Source organism: Crocuta crocuta, unplaced genomic scaffold, assembly GCF_008692635.1.
Source record: "Crocuta crocuta isolate KB4526 unplaced genomic scaffold, BGI_CrCroc_1.0 scaffold72, whole genome shotgun sequence".
In the NCBI taxonomy this organism is placed as follows: domain Eukaryota; kingdom Metazoa; phylum Chordata; class Mammalia; order Carnivora; family Hyaenidae; genus Crocuta; species Crocuta crocuta.
Window position 1 is genome coordinate 2,484,592 of NW_027529427.1, and position 23,636 is coordinate 2,508,227.

Consider the following 23,636-nt stretch of genomic DNA (forward strand, 5'->3'; position numbering starts at 1 on the left):
ATTGTCAAACGGGGCTTTCATATACTAACATCTTCACTCTCGAAAGGATTAGCTGCTCCCTGTTCAGAATCTTTGGTGTTTCCTCAGTGAGAGGGACAGAGGTGGGATTTGAGGCGGGAGTTAGGGAAGAGGAGCACTTGTGAGGGAGTTGGGAAGGAGACCCCGCGATCGCCGTGCTAATCATTCCTTTATTTTGATGTTTGTATTCCCCATGTTTTGCATTCTGTACGGTGGGAATAGGTGTTGATTTGGGCCGCTTTCCTGTGCCTTTGTGTTTGTGTGCGTCCCTCTGTAACCAAGACACTCAGGGGCCAGAAGCCTGACTGTTCCTTTCCGTTCTCTTTCTTGGTCCCTCCAACCCCCGCTGCAGCCACGGAACGACAGGCCTTCCAGCCCTGGCCGGAGAGGCTCAACAACAACGTGGAGGAGCTGATGCAGTCCTCCCTGTCCCTGGGGGGCCAGGAGCAGGGCTCCGAGCGCAAGCACGAACAAGGGCAAGGACACAAGCAGGAGGAAGGGCAAGAACACAAACAGGAGGAAGGGCAGGAGCAAGAAGTGCAAGAGGAAGAGCTGGACGAGGAGGGAAAGCAGGAGGAAGGCCAGGGCGCAGAGGAGGGGCTGGAGTCCGTGACTGGGCTGCAGGCAGACCCAGGGCTCAAGTTCCAGTCTGCATTTGTGTCTTCCAACCCTTTCTCCTTCACTCCCCGGGTGCGGGAGGTGGAGTCCACGCCTATGATCATGGAGAACATCCAGGAGCTCATTCGGTCAGCCCAGGAAATGGATGAAATGAATGACCTGTATGATGAAGAACCCATCTGGAGAAAGCCAACCCACGACAGGTGCGGATGGTTCTGACTCCCCCCACCAGCCCTACCCTCCTTGCTGCCTTTTACGGGAAGGAGAAGCTCCCATTCCTTGGCTTCAGCTTTCAAGGCCCACTAAGGCCAGCTTCCGCTGCTGGCGCACCTAGCAACTGTCTGCCCTACCTGTTCGGTCGCCAGTCATTGGCTTAAGCGCTACCCTAAATGCCCATTCCCTCCACGATGTAGCTCTTGTACCCGGAGCTACCAGGCTCGGGGTCTGATCTTGTCTCTGCCTCTGATTAACACTGCAACTTTGAGGAAGATTACTTCCCCTTTCAGGACCTCAGTTCCTAATTTTCAAAAGGAGGCAGTTGGTCTGGAGACCTCTAAAGCCCCGCCAGCATGCTCAATGCGTGTGACTAAGACCAGACACCAAGGGGAGGGGGGAAGAGTGGATGTGGCTTTCTGCGCCAGCCCCCTGGCCCATCCCCACCAGCCGGTGCTGTCTTCTTGCAGCCTCCTGCAGATGCCTCACATAGAGGCCATGCTGGTGCTGTGCTATTCGATTGTGGAGAACACCTGTACCATAACCCCCACAGCCAAGGCCTGGCAGTACATAGAGGAGGAGATCCTTGGTTTCGGGAAGCCGGTATGCCCGCTACGCTGTTTAATGGATACATGCTCATCTACCATCCTCTGGGCCTGACACTGGACTGGGCCTTGAGAGTGGGGAAAAGGCAGGGATCCAGGAAGCACAGGCATCATTGGATTCTCACATGGAGAGAATCCTTGGAAGGCCATCTCCAGTTCACCCTAAAGGAAGAAGGCTCAGCAGGGCACCTGGGTGGCTCACTTGGTTAAATATCTGACTCTTGATCTCAGGTCCGGTCTTGATCTGTGGGTCATGAGTTCAAGCCTCGCACTGGGTTCCATGCTGGGTGTGAAGCCTACTTTAAAAAAAAAAAAAAAAAAGGAAGAAGGCTCAAGATGTAGTCTGAAATCCATTCCAGTCTGGAGTTCATTCTTCAGCTCTCTTGAGTTGTTAGGCTTGAGTCATCTCCTGATCTAGTTCACCATCTTGAATACTTGGCTTTGCCTTCGATGTAGCTCCCCTTTCCAGAGGAGTGATAGAACCCATTCCAAGGATGTGTAGAAAGATCCCAGTCTCAGTGTGGACTCAGCACCAAGCGAGCCCCATTCCCAGGAAGACATCCTGTAGGTTTTCAAAGAAGATGAGTTAGCAAACCTTTGTTTGTGGGCATGCCAACCATCCATTCATCCATTTGTTGAACAAATAATTGAGTTTTGAGTACAGTGTACCAATTCTGTACTAGGTACTTGAGATGGTGGTGGTGAGTAAACTAAACCCAGTCTTCTTAGAATCTAGTGGGAGACACAGAGGAGGAGGCAGGCAGAACAGTGTGAGGGATAAAGGCAGCCATGGATAAGTACACAGTGCATAGGCAGCCAACTGGGGGCCTCACGGTCCATGTTTGGGAAGATCAGAGAATTCTTAGAACTGATGTTCAAACAGGAGACTTGAAAATAAAAGAAGGTAAGCAGGCAAAAGAAGGGGCTTGGTAGAGGTTCCTGCTAGAGGGAATGGTAGGCACAAAGGTCTGAGAGACCATGACTGGACATATGGCTCCTGCCCTTAAGCGGTCCAGGACCCATGACGGATTCAGTAAAGTAAAAATTTATTTATAAAAAAAAAATTTAGGGGCACCTGGGTGGCTCAGTTGATTAAGCATCTGACTTCAGCTCAGGTCATGATCTCACGGTTCGTGGGTTCAAGCCCTGCATCGGGCTCTGTGCTGACAGCTAGCTCAGAGCCTGGAGCCTGTTTCAGATTCTGTGTCTCCCTCTCTCTCTGACCCTCCCCTGCTCATGCTGTCTCTATCTCTATCTCAAAAATAAATAAAACATTAAAAAAATTATATAAAGATTATAAAAGAAGTGTATGGCAGGTGTTGGAGAAAGAGACTTTTTTTTCCCTTGAGTGTAGGAAGTTCAGGAGTCGAGGAGAAGTCCCTGGATATCAGGGTTTGGTTAAGGGAACAGTAAGGAGCCCATTTTACCTGGAGCAGAGTGGCAGAAGATAGAGTCAGAGAGATAGAAAGGGTCGTAAGGTGAAAAATCTCAAAGGGCAGTCTGAAGCATTTGTATTTAATTTGGTAGGAAAAGCTAACCCAGTAACGCTGTTCAGTTAGAGCCATGGTGATGCTCTAAGGGAGTGCTGCGTGAGGAGTAAATAAGGTGATGTGAGAGATTCTGTGCACTGTGACGCATGTACCCAGGGTGGCAGGACCTTACATGCTGGTTAGCAAGACCCCCCTGAGAACATTCAGAAAGCCCAACCAAGACACAGACACCAGCTAGGAGACAGGTGGCTCCACTCTGAATAAGTTCTTCCAAGAACTTGGAGGTTCGGGACCTAGTTTCTTGAGTAGAGTGTGGGTTTCGGAGTTAGCTGGGACAGAGCTCCACTATCTATTAGATACCTGGTTCTGAGTGGATTACTCAGCCTCACTGAGTCCGTTTTCTCATCAGTCAAATGGAGATATATCACTAGTACTTAGGCTAGAACAGGACTCTGATGAAAGCTAAAGGAGGGGACAGTGCTTAGGGCCATGGTGCCTAGCCCTGTGTCGACTAAATATTAGCATTATCATTAGCAGAGAGAGGGCGAGAAAGGGAAGGTCAGGAGTCCTTTTCAGAGACTCTAAGTTGGGAGTGATTGTAAGTCACCCGGTGGTAGACATCTGTCAGGCATGTGGCAATGAGAATTAGGAGCTCAGGAGGGAGATCAGAGCTGACGCTGAAGATTTCGGTGTTGACTGCAGAAAGGTGAAGATTACCTGGGCGTAGACACGTCATCCGGGAAGAGGGTGAAGAGACAGAGAGCTGAGGAGAGGTCCTGGAGGAGCCCTCGGGGAGGGGGGAGGGAGAAAAGCCAGAGAAGCCTTTGCAAGAGCCTGAACGTGAAGAGGTTCTGCGGGGACAGCATTGCGGAGCTGGAAGGGTCTCGGCCTCAGTCTGTCAACCACACTCCCACCCCAGGTCTGCGACAGCCTTGGGCGGCGACACTCAGCCTCCTGCACCCTCTGTGACTTCTGTTCCCTGAAGCTGGAACAGTGCCAGTCAGAAGCCGTCCTGCAGCGGCAGCTGTGTGACAGCTCCCACAAAACCCCCTTCATCAGCCCCTTGCTCATAGCCCAGAGCATGTCCATCGGTACCCAGGTACCCCGCCGGGCAGCCTGCAGTGGGGGAGGCCTCAGGCTCCGGGCAGGACTGGGCAGCGGGGAAGGGAGGGCTGCCGGGGCCGGGCAGGGGCGTGCACCTCTCCCCTGTCCCCTGTGCCGCAGGTAGGGACCCTAACGTCAGGCCGCTTTTACGGGCTGGATATGTACGGCGGGCTCCGCATGGACTTCTGGTGTGCCCGGTTAGCCACAAAGGGCTGCGAAGATATTCGAGTGTCCGGCTGGCTCCAGACTGAGTTCCTTAGCTTCCAGGATGGGGATTTCCCCACCAAGGTCAGAGCCTTTCCCCAAAGCTCAACTCCATCCCACTTATCCCAGTTCCTTCCAGTTCCTTGCTCTAAGTAGCCCTAGGATGTGCAAAGGGGCTAGGCCTCTGGCTTCAGGGAACCAGAAGCCACCCTCCCACCCACCCCTGCCTCCCCCNTCAGAAAGGTGGAGGGGTGGGAGAGCACAGGAAGGCGGGACGCAGGGGATCTGCTCCCAGCTCTGCCTGGGGCTTTAGTCAAGTCACTTCCCACACCGGCTCAAAGTTATACTCCCCTCTACAACAAAGGACTAGGTGGTGGCTGAGGTGTCACTGACCTGTGACCCAGTGTTTCCCTGCTTCAGTCTGACAGCCTCCTTCCCTGAGGTTCTAGTGCTTTCCCTGGTCAGTGGAATCAAGTTTGCTCCCCCTCTCCCTGAAGTTACCTCCTTGGTGGAACTGACAGCCAGGTCCCCTCTTCCTGTGGTTTAGTAGGAAAAATCAAGGCAAGGAAATGACCAGAACACCGTAAGAAAGGGCTGGTAGCTGAGCTGGGAGGCCCCTGCCTAGCTCTTATTCCTGTGCCCCCAGCCCTGAAAAGATTCTCAGAGACCATCCCTGCTCCTCCCCTGGGTTTATGTAAAAATGGGCAGGCGAGATCCACTGAGGAAGGTGATTCACCCAAAGTCACACATGATTCTTCTACCCTCTACCTCACTTAACCATCACTAGAAGGCTCCCTGAGATTGGACCACGAATCGGGTCCCCTCCCCCCTTCCCCATTCCCCAGCCGTTTTCCCAGCAAGCTGACTAGCAGGGCGGCCACTTATTCTCTGGTCCTGGCTTCTTTTCAGCACCCAACTGTGACTGAGGGTGGGGCAGGAAGAGCAGAGGGGACAGAGGCCTAGTCCTCAGAGAGGGGGGCCCCTCTGGTGTGGAAGGTCTGGTTCTCGAGGGCGATACCCCTGGCCCTGGTTCTGCCATTTTGGGCATTCGCCGGAGGGCTGGTGTCCTAGAAGTCTTCTCATATCTCCCTGCCTCCCCATTCCCGGCTCCTGGCTTAGATTTGTGACACAGACTATGTGCAGTATCCAAACTACTGCGCCTTCAAAAGCCAACAGTGCCTGATGAGAAGCCGGGATCGGAAGGTGAGCCCCTCACCCCGTGCACCCCCTTCTCCCATCAGCTCCTCGATCGGTCATCACAGAGGGGTCTATTCTGAGCACCCCCCCACCCCTGCTCCAAGCAGCAGGTATCAGAACAGCTCCCTGTTTTCGTCTCTGGGCAGAGACCTGCGCCAGAGCGCTCTCTCCCACTCCTCCTGTCGTAGAGTAAGCGAGGCCTTCCCAGGCCAGAGGGGTCCAGAAGGGATGCTGCAAGTGAGAGGTGAGGGCCCAGCGGGCACCCCAGCAAGAATCCCTAGCCGGGTTGGGCATTGGCTGTTGAGGTCTCGGTCTTGCCTCCCGTTCTTACTCACCAAGGAGTCTGGAATAAGTCACTTCCTCCTCCCTCTTCAGGCTCCTCGCTTCTTAAAGGAGGGGGTTGGGCTACTTGGTGTCTCTTGCAGCCTAAAAAAACCCACATCTGTTTCCTCCTTCCTTCTACTGCCCTGCACCCGGGCCCACTCGCCTCTGGTACTTCTGACACGTCCCCTCCCCCACACCTCTGTCTCCAGGGTCTGTGACACAGACTGTGTGTACCCAATCCCTGTGTAGGTGTCCCGTATGAGATGTCTGCAGAACGAGACTTACAGTCTCTTGAGCCAGGCCAAAAGTGAGGACCTTGTGCTTCGATGGAGCCAGGAATTTAGCACCTTGACTCTAGGACAAGCAGGATGAGCTGGGGGCCATCTTGTCTCCACCCCAGCCCGACCCTTCCACGTTCTCCATTGCTTTTAGACCCCATCTGTCAGTTTGCTTCCTGGATGCCCCTTATGGGTCTCCTCCCTGGCCCCTACTCACATTGACCTTGGGTTGGGGCAGTAATTCCGGAAGTGGCCATGATGGGAACTCCACCCACCTTAAAGGATGTCTTTACATAAAGTGTTTATTTTCAACCTGTGTGGCCTACTTTGGTTCCAGTCCCATCCTCAGCACTGCCATCCGGCTCCCTGGGAATCAACCTTCCAAACCCTGGGCTTTGTGGATCTATCTGAAGGTGAAAGAGCCTCATGAATGGGACTCTGAGAAGTAGCCATCTGCCAGGAAAAGACCTAAGGAGGCCCCAGATGGGGTCTTAGGGGTGGTATGGGCCGTGCGGGCATGCATCTTCATTTCTGAAGCCCATGACCTCAGATGAGTACAGGAATGTCCCTCTGGATGATAAAGGCCAGAGCTCAACTGAGATAATGCCCTGGGGGAACAACCCCAGGAAAGCAGGGCAGAACTTGTACTTTGTCGAGAGAGAGGAGATGGGCTGGGGCCGGGAGCTCAGAACACACTTCATTTAACATCCCGTGTTGGGGCAGATGGTCTGAAGGTTGAGGTGGTCACGTCTTGACAATATACATTGAAGTGTGACTCCAGCGCTGACCTTTAATAACTTGGGATCTCAAAATGTGTTCTAGGGACACGTATTATTGAGAAGCTGTACAGCCTCTCCTTCTACAGGAACACAGTGATTAAGAGCATTAAAAAAATCGGGGTGCCTGGGTGGTTCACTCGGTTGAGTGTCTGACTGTTGGTTTCAGCTCAGGTCATGACCTCACGGTTCGTGAGTATGAGCCCCGTGTCAGGCTCCATGCTGACAGCAGAGAGTCTCCTTGGGATTCTCTCTCTCCCTCTCTCTCTGCCTCTCCCCTGCTCACTCTCTCTGTCTCTCTCTCAAAATATTTAAACTTTTTAAAGAATAAAAAAATAAAAAACAAAAAAAACCCCCAACTTGTTTATTAACAGAAAAGTTCAAACATGCACAAAAGCATGGTATAATGCACCCCCATGCACACTTCACCCTGCTTCAATTAGGAACACACGGTCAGTCCTTTAATGGCATGTTAAAGGGGTGCCTGGGTGGCTCAGCCGGTTAAGCGTCCGACTTTGGCTCAGATCATGATCTCACGGTTCATGGGTTCCAGCCCAGCATTGGGTTCTGTGCCGGCAGCTCAGAGCCTGGAGCCTGTTTCAGATTCTGTGTCTCCCTCTCTCTCTGCCCCTCCCCCACTGGTGCTCTGTCTCTCTCTGTCTCAAAAATAAATAAACCAAAAAAAATTTTTTAATGGCATGTTAAAGGCTCTGAGAAGCCCTGTAATAGAGAAACCTGTTCAGTCTAGTGTTTCTCAGATTTTTTTGACATCCTTTTTCACCTAAGTTTTTGTGCATTAAGCATGGACAACATGCCTAGCCTTGTTGATGCAGAAGACAAGGGGCCCAGACAGAGGGCACAGAGACAAGGGACTGCCCCCCGGCCAGCACCCAGAGCTCACAGCCTAGGAGAGCACAGAAGCAGGGAGGAATGGCCCTGGGCAGGGTGGGGGATGGCCATGAGTGGACAGCACGAAACCGCCTGCTGGAACCCAAAAGAGAAAGAGACACCCAGGGGGAACTGGGGAGTACAGCGAGAGGCTGGTGGGTTAGTCATCTAGCATCAGTGAGTGGGTGTGCCAGTTAAGCTTCCGGGAAGCTAGGGAGTGTGTGAGCAATGGGTGGGGGGAGTCATTCATAAGCAAGAGCTGGGGCTGGATTAAGTGCCATTCTCTGTTGGGGATTTCTTCTCTGGCCACCTGTGGAGGCCACAGAGGACACTGCTTCCTCTCTCTCCCTGTTCCATGTGTGGGGCTGGGTGAGTGCAAGGAGCTGGGACCTGCTGAGATCTGCCAGGAGAGAGTGTCCCCACCCATCTCAGGAGCAGGTCCTACCAGCCCAGCCCAGCTCAGAGCAGGCAGCGGAAGCCACAAGGAACACAGGTATGGGGGTGTCACGGCGGAGGGGGGGGGTTGAGCCCCGCAGGGGGCACAATGGGCAGCGTCCTTCCTTCAGAGTGGGGTTGGTGGGTGGGGATGGAGATGAGCATGGGCCATGGGCCCTGGAAAACCTTTTGGAATAGAGTAAGAAGCTAAAAGGGGCTGCCTCAGGCAGTCAGACCTTTTCGAACAATGAGGGGAGGCAGCCAGCACACTCGGCACATCCTCTGAAGTCTGAAGCCCCCATGCTGGGGAATCCTGGGGGGGACGTGTCCTCCCCTTCACCCTTTAGGCCCCCACCATTATGCTGGACCTTGGGCTTCACACAACCACTTAGGAGGGCTCTCTGGGGGTGGTGTCCAGCCCTTTCCCACTCTCAGATAAAACTCAACCCTCGTACCCATTCACCCTCCGAGGAGGCCGGGCCCTCTGCTAGATGACAATGAACTAATCTGATCAGGCTCCACTAATGGGTTCACTGGCAGAGATGTGTTCTTATGCTTATCCTTCCCAGCTAACCAAGGTGCATTTTAATGGGGTCTGTGAGAAACACCGCCTTAACCCAGGGTGCTTATTTTCTATATGAGAAGATTAGATGAGATGGGCTCTAATGTCCCTGTAATCCTGCTAGAATGTGGCTCATGAGTGGCGTGAAGGGAGTGAAATTTCAGATATTGAGCGCAGGTGGGGGAAATATTTGAGGGTCGGCAAGGTCTTATGATACCTTCGTATCCTTCTACTAAGGGCAGCTGCCTACCTATTACCCATGTTTAGGAGGGACCTCCCCCCAGGTTGTATCTCCAGCTCGTTAGGGTGAGAAAGTCTTAGCCCCGGGGGAGAGCGAGGCAAGGATTGAGAGGAAAATGGAAACTTACCCATACCTGTAAGCCTCACCTCCTGGTCATTCGGAAACACCAGAGCCCAGCTCCTGCTGTCTCTGCCCTCTCCAGCCCTCTCCAGCCCCTCCAGCTCGGTGCGCTTAGGGCATATTCAGCAACAGAGAGGCCTTATACGCCCTGGGGAACCCACAGAAGGAGGGGGAGGGGGAAGCCAGGGTGCACAAGTGCTGTGGAGTTCATAGCAAGGTCAAAGAGGCCAAAGGGCTCCAGATTTCTTTAGACCCACCCAGGCCCCAAAGCAAGGGTAAGATGCATATAGACGGCTCCGAGTGTTGGGCTGTAGAGGGGTGATCTGGTCTGAGTGACTTCTCTGGATTGTAATTTTATTTCCTGTTTTTCCAGCTCTTGAAAGCAGGGTGGAGGGGAGACGTGCAGGTGGGGAGGTGACATCCACACATAGGGGGAAAGGAATGACTGAGCTGTAGGCCACCTTTGCCTTCTGCTTCTTCCCAGAGAAGAATGGGAGAGATGAGGTCAGAATACCCAAGGAGGGAGAAGACTGCTGGAGTCCAGCTCCAGCCTGTCCAGGGGTCCCTGAAGGATGGACGGTGTCGGTGAGAGAGAGAGTGGGAGAGCCCCGAGATCCTTTCTGATCACCGGGCAGGCATCTCTGCCCTGTCAGTTTTGGTGTATTTATAGGCCAAATGTTAACATGGCATCCGAAAATGGAATGTTTACAATGGATAGTTCTCTGTGATAAGATGTTTTGGAAAATAAACAGAAACAGGTTTTACAGAAGTCTTCTTGCAGAACTACCCCAATTACAGTGAGGTTGAGTAACTAAGAAAATAACAGGGTGTTCTTAGTGAAAAACAGGATAACACACACATTTTAATAACGCTAAGATTAAGTCATAGGTTAGGTTGTAGATACTCTTATTCATCCTCCTCACAGCTGCCAGGGTAAGGGACGGTGTTTGTGGAATGTAGGCCTTAGGGAAGCGACTGCTATACACCACCAGTTAGCAAAGGGATATGTGGTAACTTATGTTCTGCCCTTATCTGTTCCTTCTCTCTAAGTTAGGCTCTTTGTCTCCGGGTAAGACTTAATTGTCCAGTTCTATTCCTTATGGCACTGGAGAGCCAACCGTACCTTTAAAGAGTTTAACTCATTTCCAACACACAGAATAGCCTCTTCGAGTGCATTTACCTTTGTGTCTGGTTTTTTGTCTATGATTTCTTGAATAGCTAGGGCGTGAGAAACATTTTGGTGAGTTGATTTACATGTTGAGCTGTATGAGCCTCTTAGACTAGTGCAACGGTAGAAACAGAATTGTACACGTAAAGGTCAATCTTTTATGAGTAAGGGTCATTAGCCTGTTCGTAGCTCAAGGGAAGTATGGAGGGAAACAGGACCTGCCGGAGACATGATGCCTGTTCCCATAATCATAAAAGAAGAAGTTCCCACAATAAGTTCCTTCACAAGGTGCAACCATCATACCAGGGCCGGCATAAGGGGACAAGTCACTCCCGATGCCGATCAACAAGGTACCTTGGGGGTCGGTGCTCCAGCAAAAATACTTGAGTGGAGGTGGATATCGGACGTCATCTGATGGCAAGAGCCTTGCCAACTTGCCTTACCCTCACAAGTGGTGGGCTCAGAATGGCTCCCAACAGAAGACGTGGCCGAGAATGATACTGGAAATGCAGGAAGACGCAGGCTCAGGTGGGGAAGTGAGGGGTGGGTCGGGGGAGGCTGGGGCAGGGATGTTGGCTGGAGAAAGCAGAGCAGGCCTGGAACTGGAGGAGAGATGATGGAAAGAGGAACCAACTCCCCCGGGGGGCCTGTGCCAGAGGCTCTTCTCCTTGAGAAGAATGTGGCCCCTCGGGTAGGAAGAGGCCGTCCATGCAGCCTGGTGACACTGTACTATCTCCACCCCGCAGACCCCTCTGATGAGCAGAATTCATCTGTGTCCTCAAAGCAGCTACAGGACAGGGCTTTCCGCAAAGCCTTCAGAGTTTGTTAGGCGGCTCTTGGAGGCTCCAGCACGGTTTGGACCCGTTGGAGGAGTGTGCATATTCACGTAGTGAGAGGTAGAATTTACAGGCAAGCCTGTCTGTGGGTAAAGGGCGCATCCTCCCAGCGCAGCTTGGGTGCAGCAGCAGAAGCGGGCTCAGCCTGCAGGACAGTCGGAGCACACACTGCATAGGGGTGGCCATGACTCCCAGCTGTGGCCTCTGGAATCTAAAATGAGGTTTGGGGCTCTTCTAGAACAATCTCCTGGGGCAAGGAGGATGAGATCTGAGATCTCTTCTTTTCGAACTTCTGGAGGATGTGAATTACTAAAAAGAGGAGACAGAAAGAGCGCGAGGCACTTGGTGAATAAACGGGAGGGACCAGGGGGTACGGGGTGCGCACTGAGAATGAGGCGGACAGGAGGAAGCTGGAGGAAGAGGAGTTACTTCTCATCCTGCCCTGCCCCCATCACTGTCCCAAATCACCTATTCCTTTCTCTTCAGCCCTCTCCGCGTGGCTGGTCAGCCGCCAGAGGGTGGATAGCACGGGCAGGTTATGTGGAGGAGAGGGAGGAATGGCCATGACCTAGCCTCCTGCCCATTTTTACTCACATTCTCACTTCCTGCCTGGCAGAAAATAGCTCTGCCCCTCTGGCTTATCTCAGCAAAGAGCAGTGCCCAGCCCAGCTCAGAGGGCAACGGGACAGGTCCAGGAGGACTTGAGGACATAAGGAACTTGGGCCTCGGATGTGCCCGTGGGAAGCTGAAAGAGCCCGAGGGAGGAGGAAAGCGGCCGTCCACGCTCCGGTGTGTGAGTGCTGTGGAGGGCGGGTGGTGTGCAATGGCCAGTCCCCAGGGCCTCCAGATGCAGGGTCCTTTCTGTGCCCCTCAGTGTCTTGGCCCTGGGTTCCATCTGTGAACGTCTGCGTGGGTACGTGCTCCCGAGGCTGCCTGACTCCTTACGTCTGGATGTGGAAGAATACCGTCCCTAAGGCAAGGGCTGTGACTCCTCTTCCTCCGCTGGCCCAGCCGTCCGTGCCTCCGTGCATGCGCGTACTTGTGTGGTGGAGGGTGTGGATACATAGCGATTGGTATGTTAAAAGGGAGCTCGTGTGCTCATCCCTTAGTGTATCTGTACCTCTGTGGGTCCTTGGCACATGTACATGTGCAAAGTGGTGTGCTTGTGACCACATCCGTGCCTGTTGAGGTTACTAAGATTACGTGGGCCTCCGTGTCCCTCCTCCCCTCTGGTGAAACGAAGCCCCGGTGTTCTTTTCTGGGGCAGCTGCTGTTTTCTTGGTTTCCCCCATAACCTGACCTCTTTCTCAAGGCAGGACTGGGGAGAGATCCCGGGGCCGCCCCTCCCCCACCACAGCTAGAGACCTCCTTCCATTTCCTGTTTGCCTTCTTTTTGGCAGTTTTTCCCATCTTTGCCATCTGGCCTGGCACGGTGCCCATTCAGCTCCACTGACAGGAGCCCCAGGGAAGCGGGCAGATGGGGTGGGGACCAGGGCAGGGCCTGGCAGCTCTCAACGCCCAGCTCGGGCCACTGTGTGTGTGTGTGTCTGTTAGAAAGAGGTGACTTTTTGACAGAAAGGACTTCTCCACTTTGGAATCCAGTAACGAATGCATCACCATCTGCCTTACTAAAGGGTTCCTAACCGTACCTTTAGGCAGCAGCTCACCTAGGACTTTATGGTCTCTTTATTATTATTTTTTTAATGTTTTCTTTATTTCTGAGAGAGAGAGACAGCATGAGCAGGGGAGGGTCAGAGAGAGAGGGAGACACAGAATTTGAAACAGGCTCCAGGCTCTGAGCTGTCAGCACAAAGCCCGATGCAGGGATCGAACCCACAAACTGTGAGATCATGACCTGAGCTGAAGTCGGACGCTTAACCGACTGAGCCACCCAGGCACCCCTTTATGGTCTCTTTAAAATTGTAAATTTATTGACAGAAATACTCGGGATTCTTGGAAAATAATTACTCATTTGCTCATTCATTGTCTGCCATGTGCCTCCCAGTTGTAAGAAGCTATTGATTCTTCAAGTAATGGTTAAGAATGATGAAGTGTTACTGTAATTAGAGAGTAAACTGTTTTCAAAATTTTAATGCAAGCTGTTCCCAAACAGGACTTTTAAGAGGGGGACACGTGGACAAGATGGTCATGGGTGTGATAAGAACTGGCTGGCGGGCTGATTGATACAAGAGATATTGCAACAAGATTACAGGATGGGTGGCCATGGGGGGAGGGAGGGGGAAGATTTCCTTCCAGGCGGCCAATGAATGTCACCAGGGCCTGCCAAGCAGAGAGACTGAAGTGTGAGTGAGCTTGGGAATAAAGCAGTGGAAGATAGGGCCCCACACCACAACCTTACTATCTAGGTGGGGATAATGGAATCAAACACTCATAAAACAACCGGAGGAGTTCAAGGCAGCAAACTAAGTGCTTAAGTAGGTAAGAGGACATCCTAAGGAGGGGCACACCTGTGTGTGAAAGCAAGCGTCTGTTTCCAGTGTTTGAAATTCAAGGAAAAGTGGGCTATTAAAAAGTATGTTTTGCAGGGCGCCTGGGTGGCTCAGTTGTCTGAGCATCCAACTTCGGCTCAGGCCATGATCCCATGGTGCATGAGTTCAAGCCCCTCATTGGGCACCGTGCTGACAGCTCAGAGCCTGGAGCCTGCTTCGCATTCTGCCTCCCTCTCTCTCTGCCCATCCCCCACTCACGCTCTGTCTCTGTCTCTCAAAAATGAATAAATGTTAAAAAAAAGTCTATATTTCAACTGGACAAATAAGTAAACACTATTTGTGGGCACATATTTCTTTTTTTAATTTCTTTTTTTTTTTAATTTCTGAGAGAGAGAGAGAGAGAGAGAGCAAGCAGGGGAGGGTCAGAGAGGGAGGGAGACACAGAATCCGAAAAATCCGAAACAGGCTCCAGGCTCTGAGCTGTCAGCACAGAGCCCGATGCAGGGCTTGAACCGACGAACCGTGAGATCATGACCCGAGCCGAAGCCGGACGTTTAACTGACTGAGCCACCTAGGCGCCTGTGGCACATATTTCTTCTTTTTTTAAAATGTTTATTCATTTTTAGAGAGAGACCAGGAGCAGGGAAGGAGAGGAGGACAGAGGATCCGAAGCGGGCTCTGCGCTGACAGCAGTGAGCCCAACATGGGGCTCAAACTCACAAACCGCGAGACCATGACCTGAGCTGAAGTTGGACCCTCAACCGTCGGAGCCCCTGGGGCGCCCCTGTGGGCACAGATTTCTTAGGGGCAGTTGTAAGAGACCAAGTGCTCTGTGCAGCATGCATCCTCAGATTCAACCATCCACTCTTGTTGCGAGCAGCGAGGGGCAGCTTGGAGCTGCGTTTGAATCCTGAGTTTGAATGCCCACTGAGCTCTAGAGCTCCCGTTTCCTCTCCTGTAAAAATCAGGATAAACACCTACCTCAAAGGACTGTTGGAAGGTGTGGCGAATGGTCAGTAAATGATTGCTAGTATTTTTCACGCAGTATTTATGGAGGTGGTGGCTCGGACTACAGCGATGACTAAGTCACAGTCCACAGCCCCTCCCTCCTCGAGCTCACAGTCTAGTGGGAGGGGCAGACTAAGAACAGCTAATTACAATACAGGTGGGACACCTGAGGTACACATGTGCGGAGTGGAAGCACCTGTGAGGGAGCTACAGCTGCCCTGTGGGGAGGGGGGGAGTCAGGGGAGGTTTCCCAGAGTCCTAAGAAATGTTTGACTTTGCCAGCTGGAGAATGGGAGGCAGAGCACGTGCAAAGGCATGTGCCAAATTATCATCAGTTTGGTGTGACCTGAACAAAGGGGCATGGGAGGTGGGGCATGTGTCAGGGAAGGAGTCTCAGTTCATTTGCCTTTCAGCACGTTTCAGCTCCATTTAGTGTTATTTTCATTGTTGAAATGGGTATTTTGTAGAGGAAACTTTTATCTCCTTTATTCTACAAGACCTCTTACAAGTCTTAAACTGCTGGTAGTCATAGTTGGGGGGAGAACAAATGAGCAAAAAACTCACAAGAAAACTTCTTAAGGTCAAGTTTACAACTTGTTTCTCTTTAAGAAATTAAGCAGTTCCAGGGCTCCTGGGTGGCTCAGTCAGTGGAGCACAAGACTCTTGATCTCAGGGTTGTGAGTTTGAGACCTATGATGGGTGCAGAGATTACTTAAAAATAAAATCTAAAAAAAGGAAAAAAAAGAATTTAAGCAGTTTCTTTTGAAAGGACCCCACGTGCACAGCATTATTCACAATAGCCAAAAACACATAAAAATCCAAGTAACCATTGCCAGATGAATAGATTAAAAAATTTTTATACATATATTCTTCAGCTATTAAAAAAAAAAGATTGTAGGGGCGCCTGGGTGGCTCAGTCGGTTAAGCAACTGACATCGTCTCAAGTCATGATCTCATGGCTTGTGGGTTCGAGCCCTGCATTGGGCTCTGTGCTGACAGCTCAGAGCCTGGAGTCTGCTTCATATTCTGTGTCTCCCTCTCTCTCTGCCCCTTCCCTTTTCATGACCGGTGTCTCTTGGCCTTTAGAAATAAATGTTAAAAAAAAAAAGAAATGGCATCATTAAAAAAAAAAGATTGTAATTCTGGTACATACTACAACATGGGTGGACTTAGAAAACTTTATGTGAAGTCAAAAAAGCCAGACAGAAAGGGATACATATTACATGATTCCACTCATACGAGGTACCTGGGATAGGCAAATTCAACTTATACAACTCAACACCAAAATATCAAATAATCTATTTTAAAAAGTGGGCAGTGGACCCAAATAGGCATTTTTCCAAAGAAGACATACAGATGGTCAACAGACATGTGAAAAGACGCCCGACATCACTCTTCATCAGGGAAATGCAAGTCAATCCCCAAACAATGAGATATCAGCTCACACTTGTCAGAATGGCTAGTATCAAACAGACAAGAAATAACAAGTGCTGGCGAGAATGCGGAGAAAAAGGAACCCTCTTGCACTGTTAGTGGGAATGTAAATTGGTCCAGCCACTGCGGAAAACAATATGGAGGTTCCTCAAGTCACTAAAAATAATTTACCATATAATCCAGTAATTCCACTGCTGGGCATTTACCCAAAGAAAATGAAAATACTAATTCAAATAGAATAGGCAAATTCCTGGAGACAGAAAGTAGAATAGAGGTTACCAGGGGCTGGAGAGAGTGTAGGGAAGGAGTCAGCAGTTATTATTTAACGGGTATAGAGTTGTTTGGGATGATGAAAAAGTTCTGGAAATAGTAGTGATGGTCACCCGTCATTGTGATCGTACTTAATGTCACTGAATCATATACTTAATGAGAGTTAAAATGGTAAATTTGAAGTTCTGTATATTTCAGTCCCCCCTAAAAGATGGCTTTTGGGGGTTAAAGATGGAGAAGTAGCTTCTGTGGCAATAGGACATTAAGGGGAGTGGGATCCTGTAACCATGTCCCGTCCCTCTGGCTCCTCTACCTCCTGGCCATATCCTGCCGGCTTTTGCCTGAGGACTGTGGCTGCCATGGTCTGCCCTCTCCAGCGGCCTTGGCAATGCCCTTGGGACCTCCTCGCCTCACTGCCACACTTTCTGGACTTAGGGTCCCCTCTGAACCCTCATCAAAAAAACACCTGTGTGGCTCAGTTGGTTAAGTGTCTGACTTCAGCTCAGGTCATGATCTTGTAGTTCATGAGTTCAAGCCCCACATTGGGCTCTCTACAGTCAGCACACAGCCTCCTTTGGATGCTCTGTCTCTCTTGCTCTCTGCCCCTCCCCCACTTGCTCTCTCTCGCTCTCTCTCTCTCAAAAATAAAATACACTTAAAAAAGAAACCACCTTCTCCCTCCATCACAGAACCCCATCTAGGAAGCTCCCTAGTCAGATCCGCCAGGGGAGCAGCTAGAAAAGCACAACCTTCCCCTGCCTGGCAGGACTGTGCTGATGTGCGATCAGCCTCTGAGAGCCCTTTGGGTTATTATCCCCAGTTTACAGATGAAAAAACTGAGAGAGGTCCCACAAGCTGAAGCCAGGTTACTCTGACCACAAACCCAGCCGACCCAAGAGCAACGGTGATGTAATGAGCGAGGCTCGGAGTTTGTACTGCACTGGGGAGTTTGAACTTTATTCTTTAGATAACTGGGAGCCAGCAGAGCTGGGGAGTTCCAGGGGCGGTGCTCCATCCATCATATTTCTCACCATCTGACATAATACCTATGTACTTGCACTTTATTATCTGTCTTCCTTCAGTGGAATGTAAAGTAGATGGGGTCAAGCAAGGCCTTTGTTTTGTTCAGTGCTGTGAACATGCCTGGAACCTTCTAAAGGCTCAGTAAACATCTGTAGAAGACAGAAAGGGAGAGACGTTCTTTGATACTAATAGCAACCTGTGCACTTTACATACATCTCATTTAATCTAACAGCCTTGTGAAGGAAGGGACCCCCTCTTTTTTTCCCCAGATAAGGAACATGAGGTTCAGGGAGATTAAGTCACTTTTCTGAGGACAAAGCTTGGCAAGTTGGCAAAACTAGGATTTAAACCCTGGCAGTCTGATTCCAGAGGCTGGCATTTAACACTGTGCTATATAACACTTTCCTGCAGAAAGCTATTCTGGCCGGATGGAAGGTGGGGGAAAGACTTGAGGCTGAGTAAAGGCTCAAGTCGCCAGCCAGGTTAGCCAGATAAACATGTGTGACTTCCGCCCTGTCTTTGCATAATCTTGACCTTGGCTTGCCTTGCTATTCCAGCTCTCCACTGTTGATGAAGCTGTGATCCAAAGCACCCGACCCCCGGCAGCCATCTGCTTCCCCGCCGCCATAGCCCGCATTCCCATGCCCTGCTTGCCTTGGGGCTCTCTCTGCACGGGCCTCCAGGCCCGGCCCAGAGATGAACACGAGGCCAGAGCCCTAGTGTGCCTCACGACGCCCCTGGCCTAGCTCCTCCTCACACTTCGGTACGATGCTGCTCAACAGCTCAGTTATCCCGTGCCCGGACTACCGGCCCACCCACCGCCTGCACATGGTGGCCTACAGCCTGGTGCTGGCCGCAGGGCTCCCCCTCAACGCGCTGGCCCTCTGGGTCTTCCTGCGCGCGCTGCGCGTGCACTCCGTGGTGAGCGTGTACATGTGCAACCTGGCGGCCAGCGACCTGCTCTTCACCCTCTCGCTGCCCTTGCGCATCTCCTACTACGCCCTGCACTACTGGCCCTTCTCCGACCTCTTGTGCCAGACAGCGGGCGCCATCTTCCAGACGAACATGTACGGCAGCTGCATCTTCCTGACGCTCATCAACGTGGACCGCTACGCGGCCATCGTGCACCCGCTGCGGCTGCGCCACCTGCGGCGGCCCCGCGTGGCGCGGCTGCTCTGCCTGGGAGTGTGGGCGCTCATCGTCGTGTTCGCCGTGCCCACCGTCCTGGTGCACAGGCCCTCGTCCTGCAGCTACGGCGGCGGCCAGGTGCGCCTGTGCTTCGAGAGCTTCGGCGACAGGCTGTGGAAGGGCGGGCTGCTGCCGCTCGTGCTGCTGGCCGAGGCGTTGGGCTTCCTGCTGCCCCTGGCGGCCGTGCTCTACTCGTCGGGCCGCGTCTTCTGGACCCTGGCGCGGCCCGACGCCACGCAGAGCCAGCGGCGGCGGAAGACCGTGCGCCTCCTGCTGGCCAACCTCGTCATCTTCTTGCTGTGCTTCGTGCCTTACAACACCACGCTGGCCGTGTACGGGCTGCTGCGGGGCAACCTGGTGGCGGCCAGCAGCGACGCCTGCGATCGGGTGCGCGGGGTGCTGATGGTGATGGTGCTGTTGGCCGGCGCCAACTGCGTGCTGGACCCGCTGGTGTATTACTTCAGCGCCGAGGGTTTCCGCAACACGCTGCGAGGCCTGGGCACTCCGAACCGCGCCAGGACCTTGGCCACTAACGGAACCCTGGGCACGCTCGCCGAACAGCCCACCGAGACCAGCAGCATCACCAGGCCGGCTACCGCCGGACAGGAGCTGCTCAGGCCCTTCAACGTCGGGAGGCCCTGGACCCAGTGCCTCGAGGACTCAGCCCTCTGAAAGCACGTCTTGCCACCGCAGGGTCACCCCCACCTCTCACCCCCTAGCGCCGCTCCCACGAGCACACTGCCAGGGTGTGTACATGAGGGAAGTGGGTTGGGCGCTTGGGACTTCTGGGTGGCAGTTCCTGCCCATAAATGCAGAAGAGAACAAAGTGTGGGGAGCCACAGACACGGGAAGGAGGAATGCCGGTGTTAATTGCCTTCTTTAATTTGGTGGTGACGGTGAGCACGAGGCCCACCCCGGCCCCAGTCCCTAGGAAGTGTTGCTGTGAGCCTTCCCAAGGCAAAGGCAGACGACTGGATGACATGCCCTTGGCGTGGTCGTGAAGGACCCTGAGAGCTGGGAGATAGAACAGAAAGTGGGTGCCCTGGATTTATACCCACCACAGGAGTCTTAGGACCACAGGTGCCACCCACCCTCGTTTCCACCTGGGCTTCCCTTGCCCAGCACTGAGGCACAATATGAGTTTACTCGCTACAGACAGAATTGGTTTCCTTCTTGGTTAGTGACTTGTAACAATTTGGGCCTGACCCGCAGCATGCGGTGGTTGGGGGCAGGGCAAAACCGAGTGTTGGAGGGCATTTTCTCCCCAGATCCGGTCCCTGTAGCCCTTTCCACCTTTCTCAGTCCACCCTGCCCTGCCTTTGAGACCTCCTCCATCCTAAATTCTCTCTCTCTCTCTGCCTCTGGTGCTTCATCTAGAATTAAGGAGAAAATTCTTTATACTAAAGTAGCAGTTCTTAAACTTTGTTCTTAGATCCGTTAACAACTCTTAAAAATCGAGAATGCCAAAGAGCTTTTGCTTACACTTTATTCTTTTCATACTTAACCATATCAGAAATTAAAACCCACAAGTTTTAACAACAGAAGCACACAAGCACACCTTCCATTGAGAGCAATAATGTCATCAGATTTCGTGGAGCCTCTGGAAAACTCCACTGTACACCTATGAGAGATGAGAATGCAAAGGACAAATGACATGATGGGAGAAGCAGTATTCCGAAAATAACTTTGACCTTGTGGACATTCTTAAAGAGCCACTATTAGAATTCATATGTAACTTCTTCCCAGGGCATATATATACATTGTTTCTTATTACTGCCAGGGGCAGGGCAATACTGGCAAATCAATTGCTAGTTGTAGTCCTGAAGGCTTGAGGGTTTGCAGGGGTAGGTAGGTAGGGGTTGCACACCCAGTGCAACACCACCTTGGGCTTCCTGGAGCGGCAGCCCTGAGGTGCGGGTGAACTAGTCACACACTCAGAGGAGGGGCGGGGCTCCTCTTTCCCTGGGAAGAGAAAAGGGGACGGATTGCCACAGCCAGGAAAGAAATTTCCAGGAAAATAAGAGTGCAATGGGAGGACAGGAATAAGCTGGCTGTTCTTCACCAGCTGGAGGCAAAGGAAATGGAAGACTGGTTAATGGGCCACCTACTGTTTCCTTCCCTCTTTACAGGAGTGGGGCTGGGAGGGGTTTCAGAGTTGGCATCTTGAGACTCTGCGGAACTGAGGAAGTTGCTGCCATGCGTGTGTCCTGTATGCATTTCTATGTCTCTCAATGATGTATGTTTCTGTGTGTGGAGAGAGAGAGAGAGAGGGAGAGAGAGAGAGATTGAAAGCGTTTTGAGACAGTGTCAGATTTTTCCTGTGTGTGTCTCTTGTGTGTTGTAGTTTGGAGTAATCCTTTTGTGTGTCTTTAAGCAATAGCTTCAGATGGTGATTTACAGGGGTAAAATGACCCCTGGTGGCCAAAGCAGAGAAGTGACCCAGATTCCTCAGTGATAGGCTTCAAGTAGAGCCTTCCACCATCAGGTGGGAGGCTAGAGCCCTGGGCCAGCCTCTCCGATTGCTCTAGAAGAGGCCTGATGGTGAGCACCTGCTCCATTTTACTTCATCCTTAGGGTTTAAGACCCATGCCCTTCCAGCCCTGGGAGCATCAAATGTGATCATAGTTCAAAGTCTCAGAACTTTGCCCTATCCAACAGAACTGAATTGAACATGGTTTTAAAAAATTGAGTATTTTCATAGTCTTATATGTGATTGGATTCCAAAGTAACAAAACTCACCCAGCAAACATCTTCTAACATACTATATGATTTACTTATTTATTTTTATAATTTTTATAGTTTCTTGTCTATTTCTCCACCCCTTCCCCCCAGATATGATGTAAGGTCCCTGGAGGCAGGGATTTTTGTTTGCTTGGTTCTTTGATGTATCTCCAGCATCTAGAACAGCTCCTGGCACAAAAGAAGTGCTCAATAAATATTTGTTGAATGATAAACAGTTAATTTTGGTGTGGAGTAGTTTACTATCTAGTGGGGGACCATAGAACAAGTCAACAACCACGATTCAACATGCAAGATTCAAGAATGAGGAGTAAGGTGTTAATTTAGTGGGCAGTGGGAAGTCCCTAAAGGTTCTTGAGTGAGGTTTTGCTCACTCTGGCAAACAGCGTGGGATACACTGTAGGGAAGTGAGGAGGGGAATCTAAAGGGAAATGAAGACTGGTCAGATTGCTGTTAAAATTGTCAAGGAGAAGTATGACCATAGCCTGTGGAGGTGGATGGAAATGGGTCCTCTCCCCAACTGTGAAATCTCGGTGGCTAAGTTCTGGTGGACTGTTTCCCCACATTCAGCACATCCAAAGAGTTTCTATCACGAGTATGGAGAGGCAAGACTAGATTAAGGAGATGTGACAGGCAGAGGAGGAATGAACAGAAGAACCTGACAAGTAACAGGCTGGGGAAGTTTAAGAACATCCGTAGTTGCTGCCATTTTCACAGAATTCTCCAATTACTGAGTGCGCAGTAGGATGGAGGTGAGATGTGGGGAAATCCAGAGCCCTTGCCCCACGTCCTGGAGTTTTAGGAGAATCCAAATGAGGAAAATGTGAACATCTTAGGTGGAGGGAGAAGAGCATTAACAAGTTTTAAAAGTACTTTCCAGGACCTCAGGGGCGCCTGGGTGCCTCAGTCGCTTGAGTGTCCAGCTTCGGCTCAGGCCATGATCTCATGGTTTGTGAGTTCGAGCCCCGCNTAATGTTGGGCTTATTATTATATTATTTAATGACTGAGAATTATAATAACCCTCTGGGTGAGGGATGATGATTACCCCCATTTTACAAACAAAACACCCTAAAGAAGCTTCGGTCTTGAAGGTCACACAACCAGAAAGAGGCACAGTATTCATTTAAATGGCTCCCAAACAACTACTCTTTGCTGTACATTCCATTGTATCTCCCCTTCCTCGGCTCCCCACCGTCTAGTGGCTCTGTCACACGCACCCTCCCTGGGTTCCTTCCTCCTCCTTCCCTCCTCATGCGGGCCACCTCTCTTGATGACTTCTCTCACCCTGAATCTGCTGCACCATCTCTGCTCCCTCTTCCCACCACTTCCTCCAGGCTCCTAACCCACTCACCCTCCAGCACACCTTCCCCTTACCTTGGATTCCAATGCAGAACACAATGCAGCTGTATCAGTGCAGAGAACTGGACTCGTTCAGGGTTTCGGTTGTGTTGAGCCCTGAGATGCACCCCATCCGGGAGTCAGAAGGGAGTAGCAGGTTGGTGGAACACCCAGGCAGGATGGCTCAGCCTTTGTGTAGTTAGCCGTGACTCCCCTCCCCAAGCCAGGAGGTACCCAACATCTCCAAGGCAGCACTCTTGATTGCCGGCCAACTAAGCTGCAGAGGGGACCCCCCCCACCCCGGTTCTCCAAAGTCTGCCTCCTCTGTTGGATGGTCCCTCCAAATGGTGAGTAGCTGGGAGTAGACACACAATCATCTGTCTTGAAATAAAAAATTCAGGAGAATCACAGCCAAGGTAAGGGGTCCCAAAGAGGCAGAGATGCTTCTCTTAGCCCTGAACCATCTTGAGGAAAATCCCTACTAGGTTACCACCTGGGGTCCCATGAAGGATATGGGGAGGGGGAGGTTAATCTCACAATAGGGCCTTCCTTCGTCATTCTTTTAGGAGACCCTGAGACAGAGGGAGGCTGGGTAGCTCTCACCATGCCATATCCTTTCCGGAGGAGACGGCACTGAAAAGTATAGTTTCTCACACAGGCCTTGGGGAACACAAAGGCTCTCAGAGCTTCAGAACAGAACCAACCTGGGCAGGTACTAATTTCAGCCCTGTCATTTCTTGACAATGTGACTTTAGCAAGACACTTAAACTCTCTGAACCTCTGTTTTCTCCTCTGTGAAATGGGGATCATGGTATTACTTGTTGGGTTGTTGTGAGATCACTGAGATCACCTTTGAAAGGCACCTGGGAGAAATCCCATCAGGGGGAGCTCTCTTTTCAACTCGCGGGTGGGGAGGAGAGGCTACTGATGAAGGCTGTTTGTGATGCCCAAGGGGAATCTTTCTGGAGGACAGCAAAGGCTCCAAGGTGAATCCTCATCCAGACAGAGAGCGGCCAGCAATCAGAACCAGGGCCAGGGGCGGCGTGGGCAAGGCACGCTGGGCAAGCGCTGGGTCAAGTAGACCGTTTCCAGGGGCAGTGGCTGGCCTG

General features: G+C 51.6%; 2 protein-coding genes across 7 annotated transcripts in view; both read left to right on the forward strand.

Annotated features, from left to right (window-relative positions):
- The window catches only part of ACRBP (acrosin binding protein), a 9,116-nt gene extending 2,753 nt beyond the window's left edge, over positions 1–6,363 (forward strand). For both annotated transcript variants that reach the window (XM_077759112.1, XM_077759113.1), the window contains exons 5-10: positions 371–839; positions 1,320–1,452; positions 3,864–4,043; positions 4,169–4,336; positions 5,372–5,455; positions 6,023–6,363. In XM_077759112.1, coding sequence (XP_077615238.1) covers positions 371–839; positions 1,320–1,452; positions 3,864–4,043; positions 4,169–4,336; positions 5,372–5,455; positions 6,023–6,145 — 1,157 coding nt within the window. In that variant the 3' untranslated portion in view covers positions 6,146–6,363. The remainder of the gene's footprint in view (positions 1–370; positions 840–1,319; positions 1,453–3,863; positions 4,044–4,168; positions 4,337–5,371; positions 5,456–6,022) is intronic.
- A 1,594-nt stretch (positions 6,364–7,957) lies between these two features.
- Positions 7,958–21,411, forward strand: LPAR5 (lysophosphatidic acid receptor 5). 5 transcript variants are annotated; one of them, XM_077759115.1, is made up of 4 exons: positions 7,958–8,208; positions 11,694–11,870; positions 11,952–12,150; positions 17,820–21,411. In XM_077759115.1, the coding sequence occupies exon 4, from the start codon at positions 18,031–18,033 to the stop codon at positions 19,120–19,122; it is 1,092 nt and encodes a 363-aa protein (XP_077615241.1). In that variant the 5' UTR covers positions 7,958–8,208; positions 11,694–11,870; positions 11,952–12,150; positions 17,820–18,030; the 3' UTR covers positions 19,123–21,411. The 5 variants fall into 5 exon arrangements, 4 of the variants coding, with proteins under 4 accessions (XP_077615241.1, XP_077615240.1, XP_077615243.1 ...); XR_013333942.1 differs by lacking the exon at positions 17,820–21,411 and adding an exon at positions 14,154–15,306 and having other exon boundaries at positions 11,694–12,150; XM_077759114.1 differs by having other exon boundaries at positions 11,694–12,150.
- Positions 21,412–23,636: the final 2,225 nt, after the last annotated feature.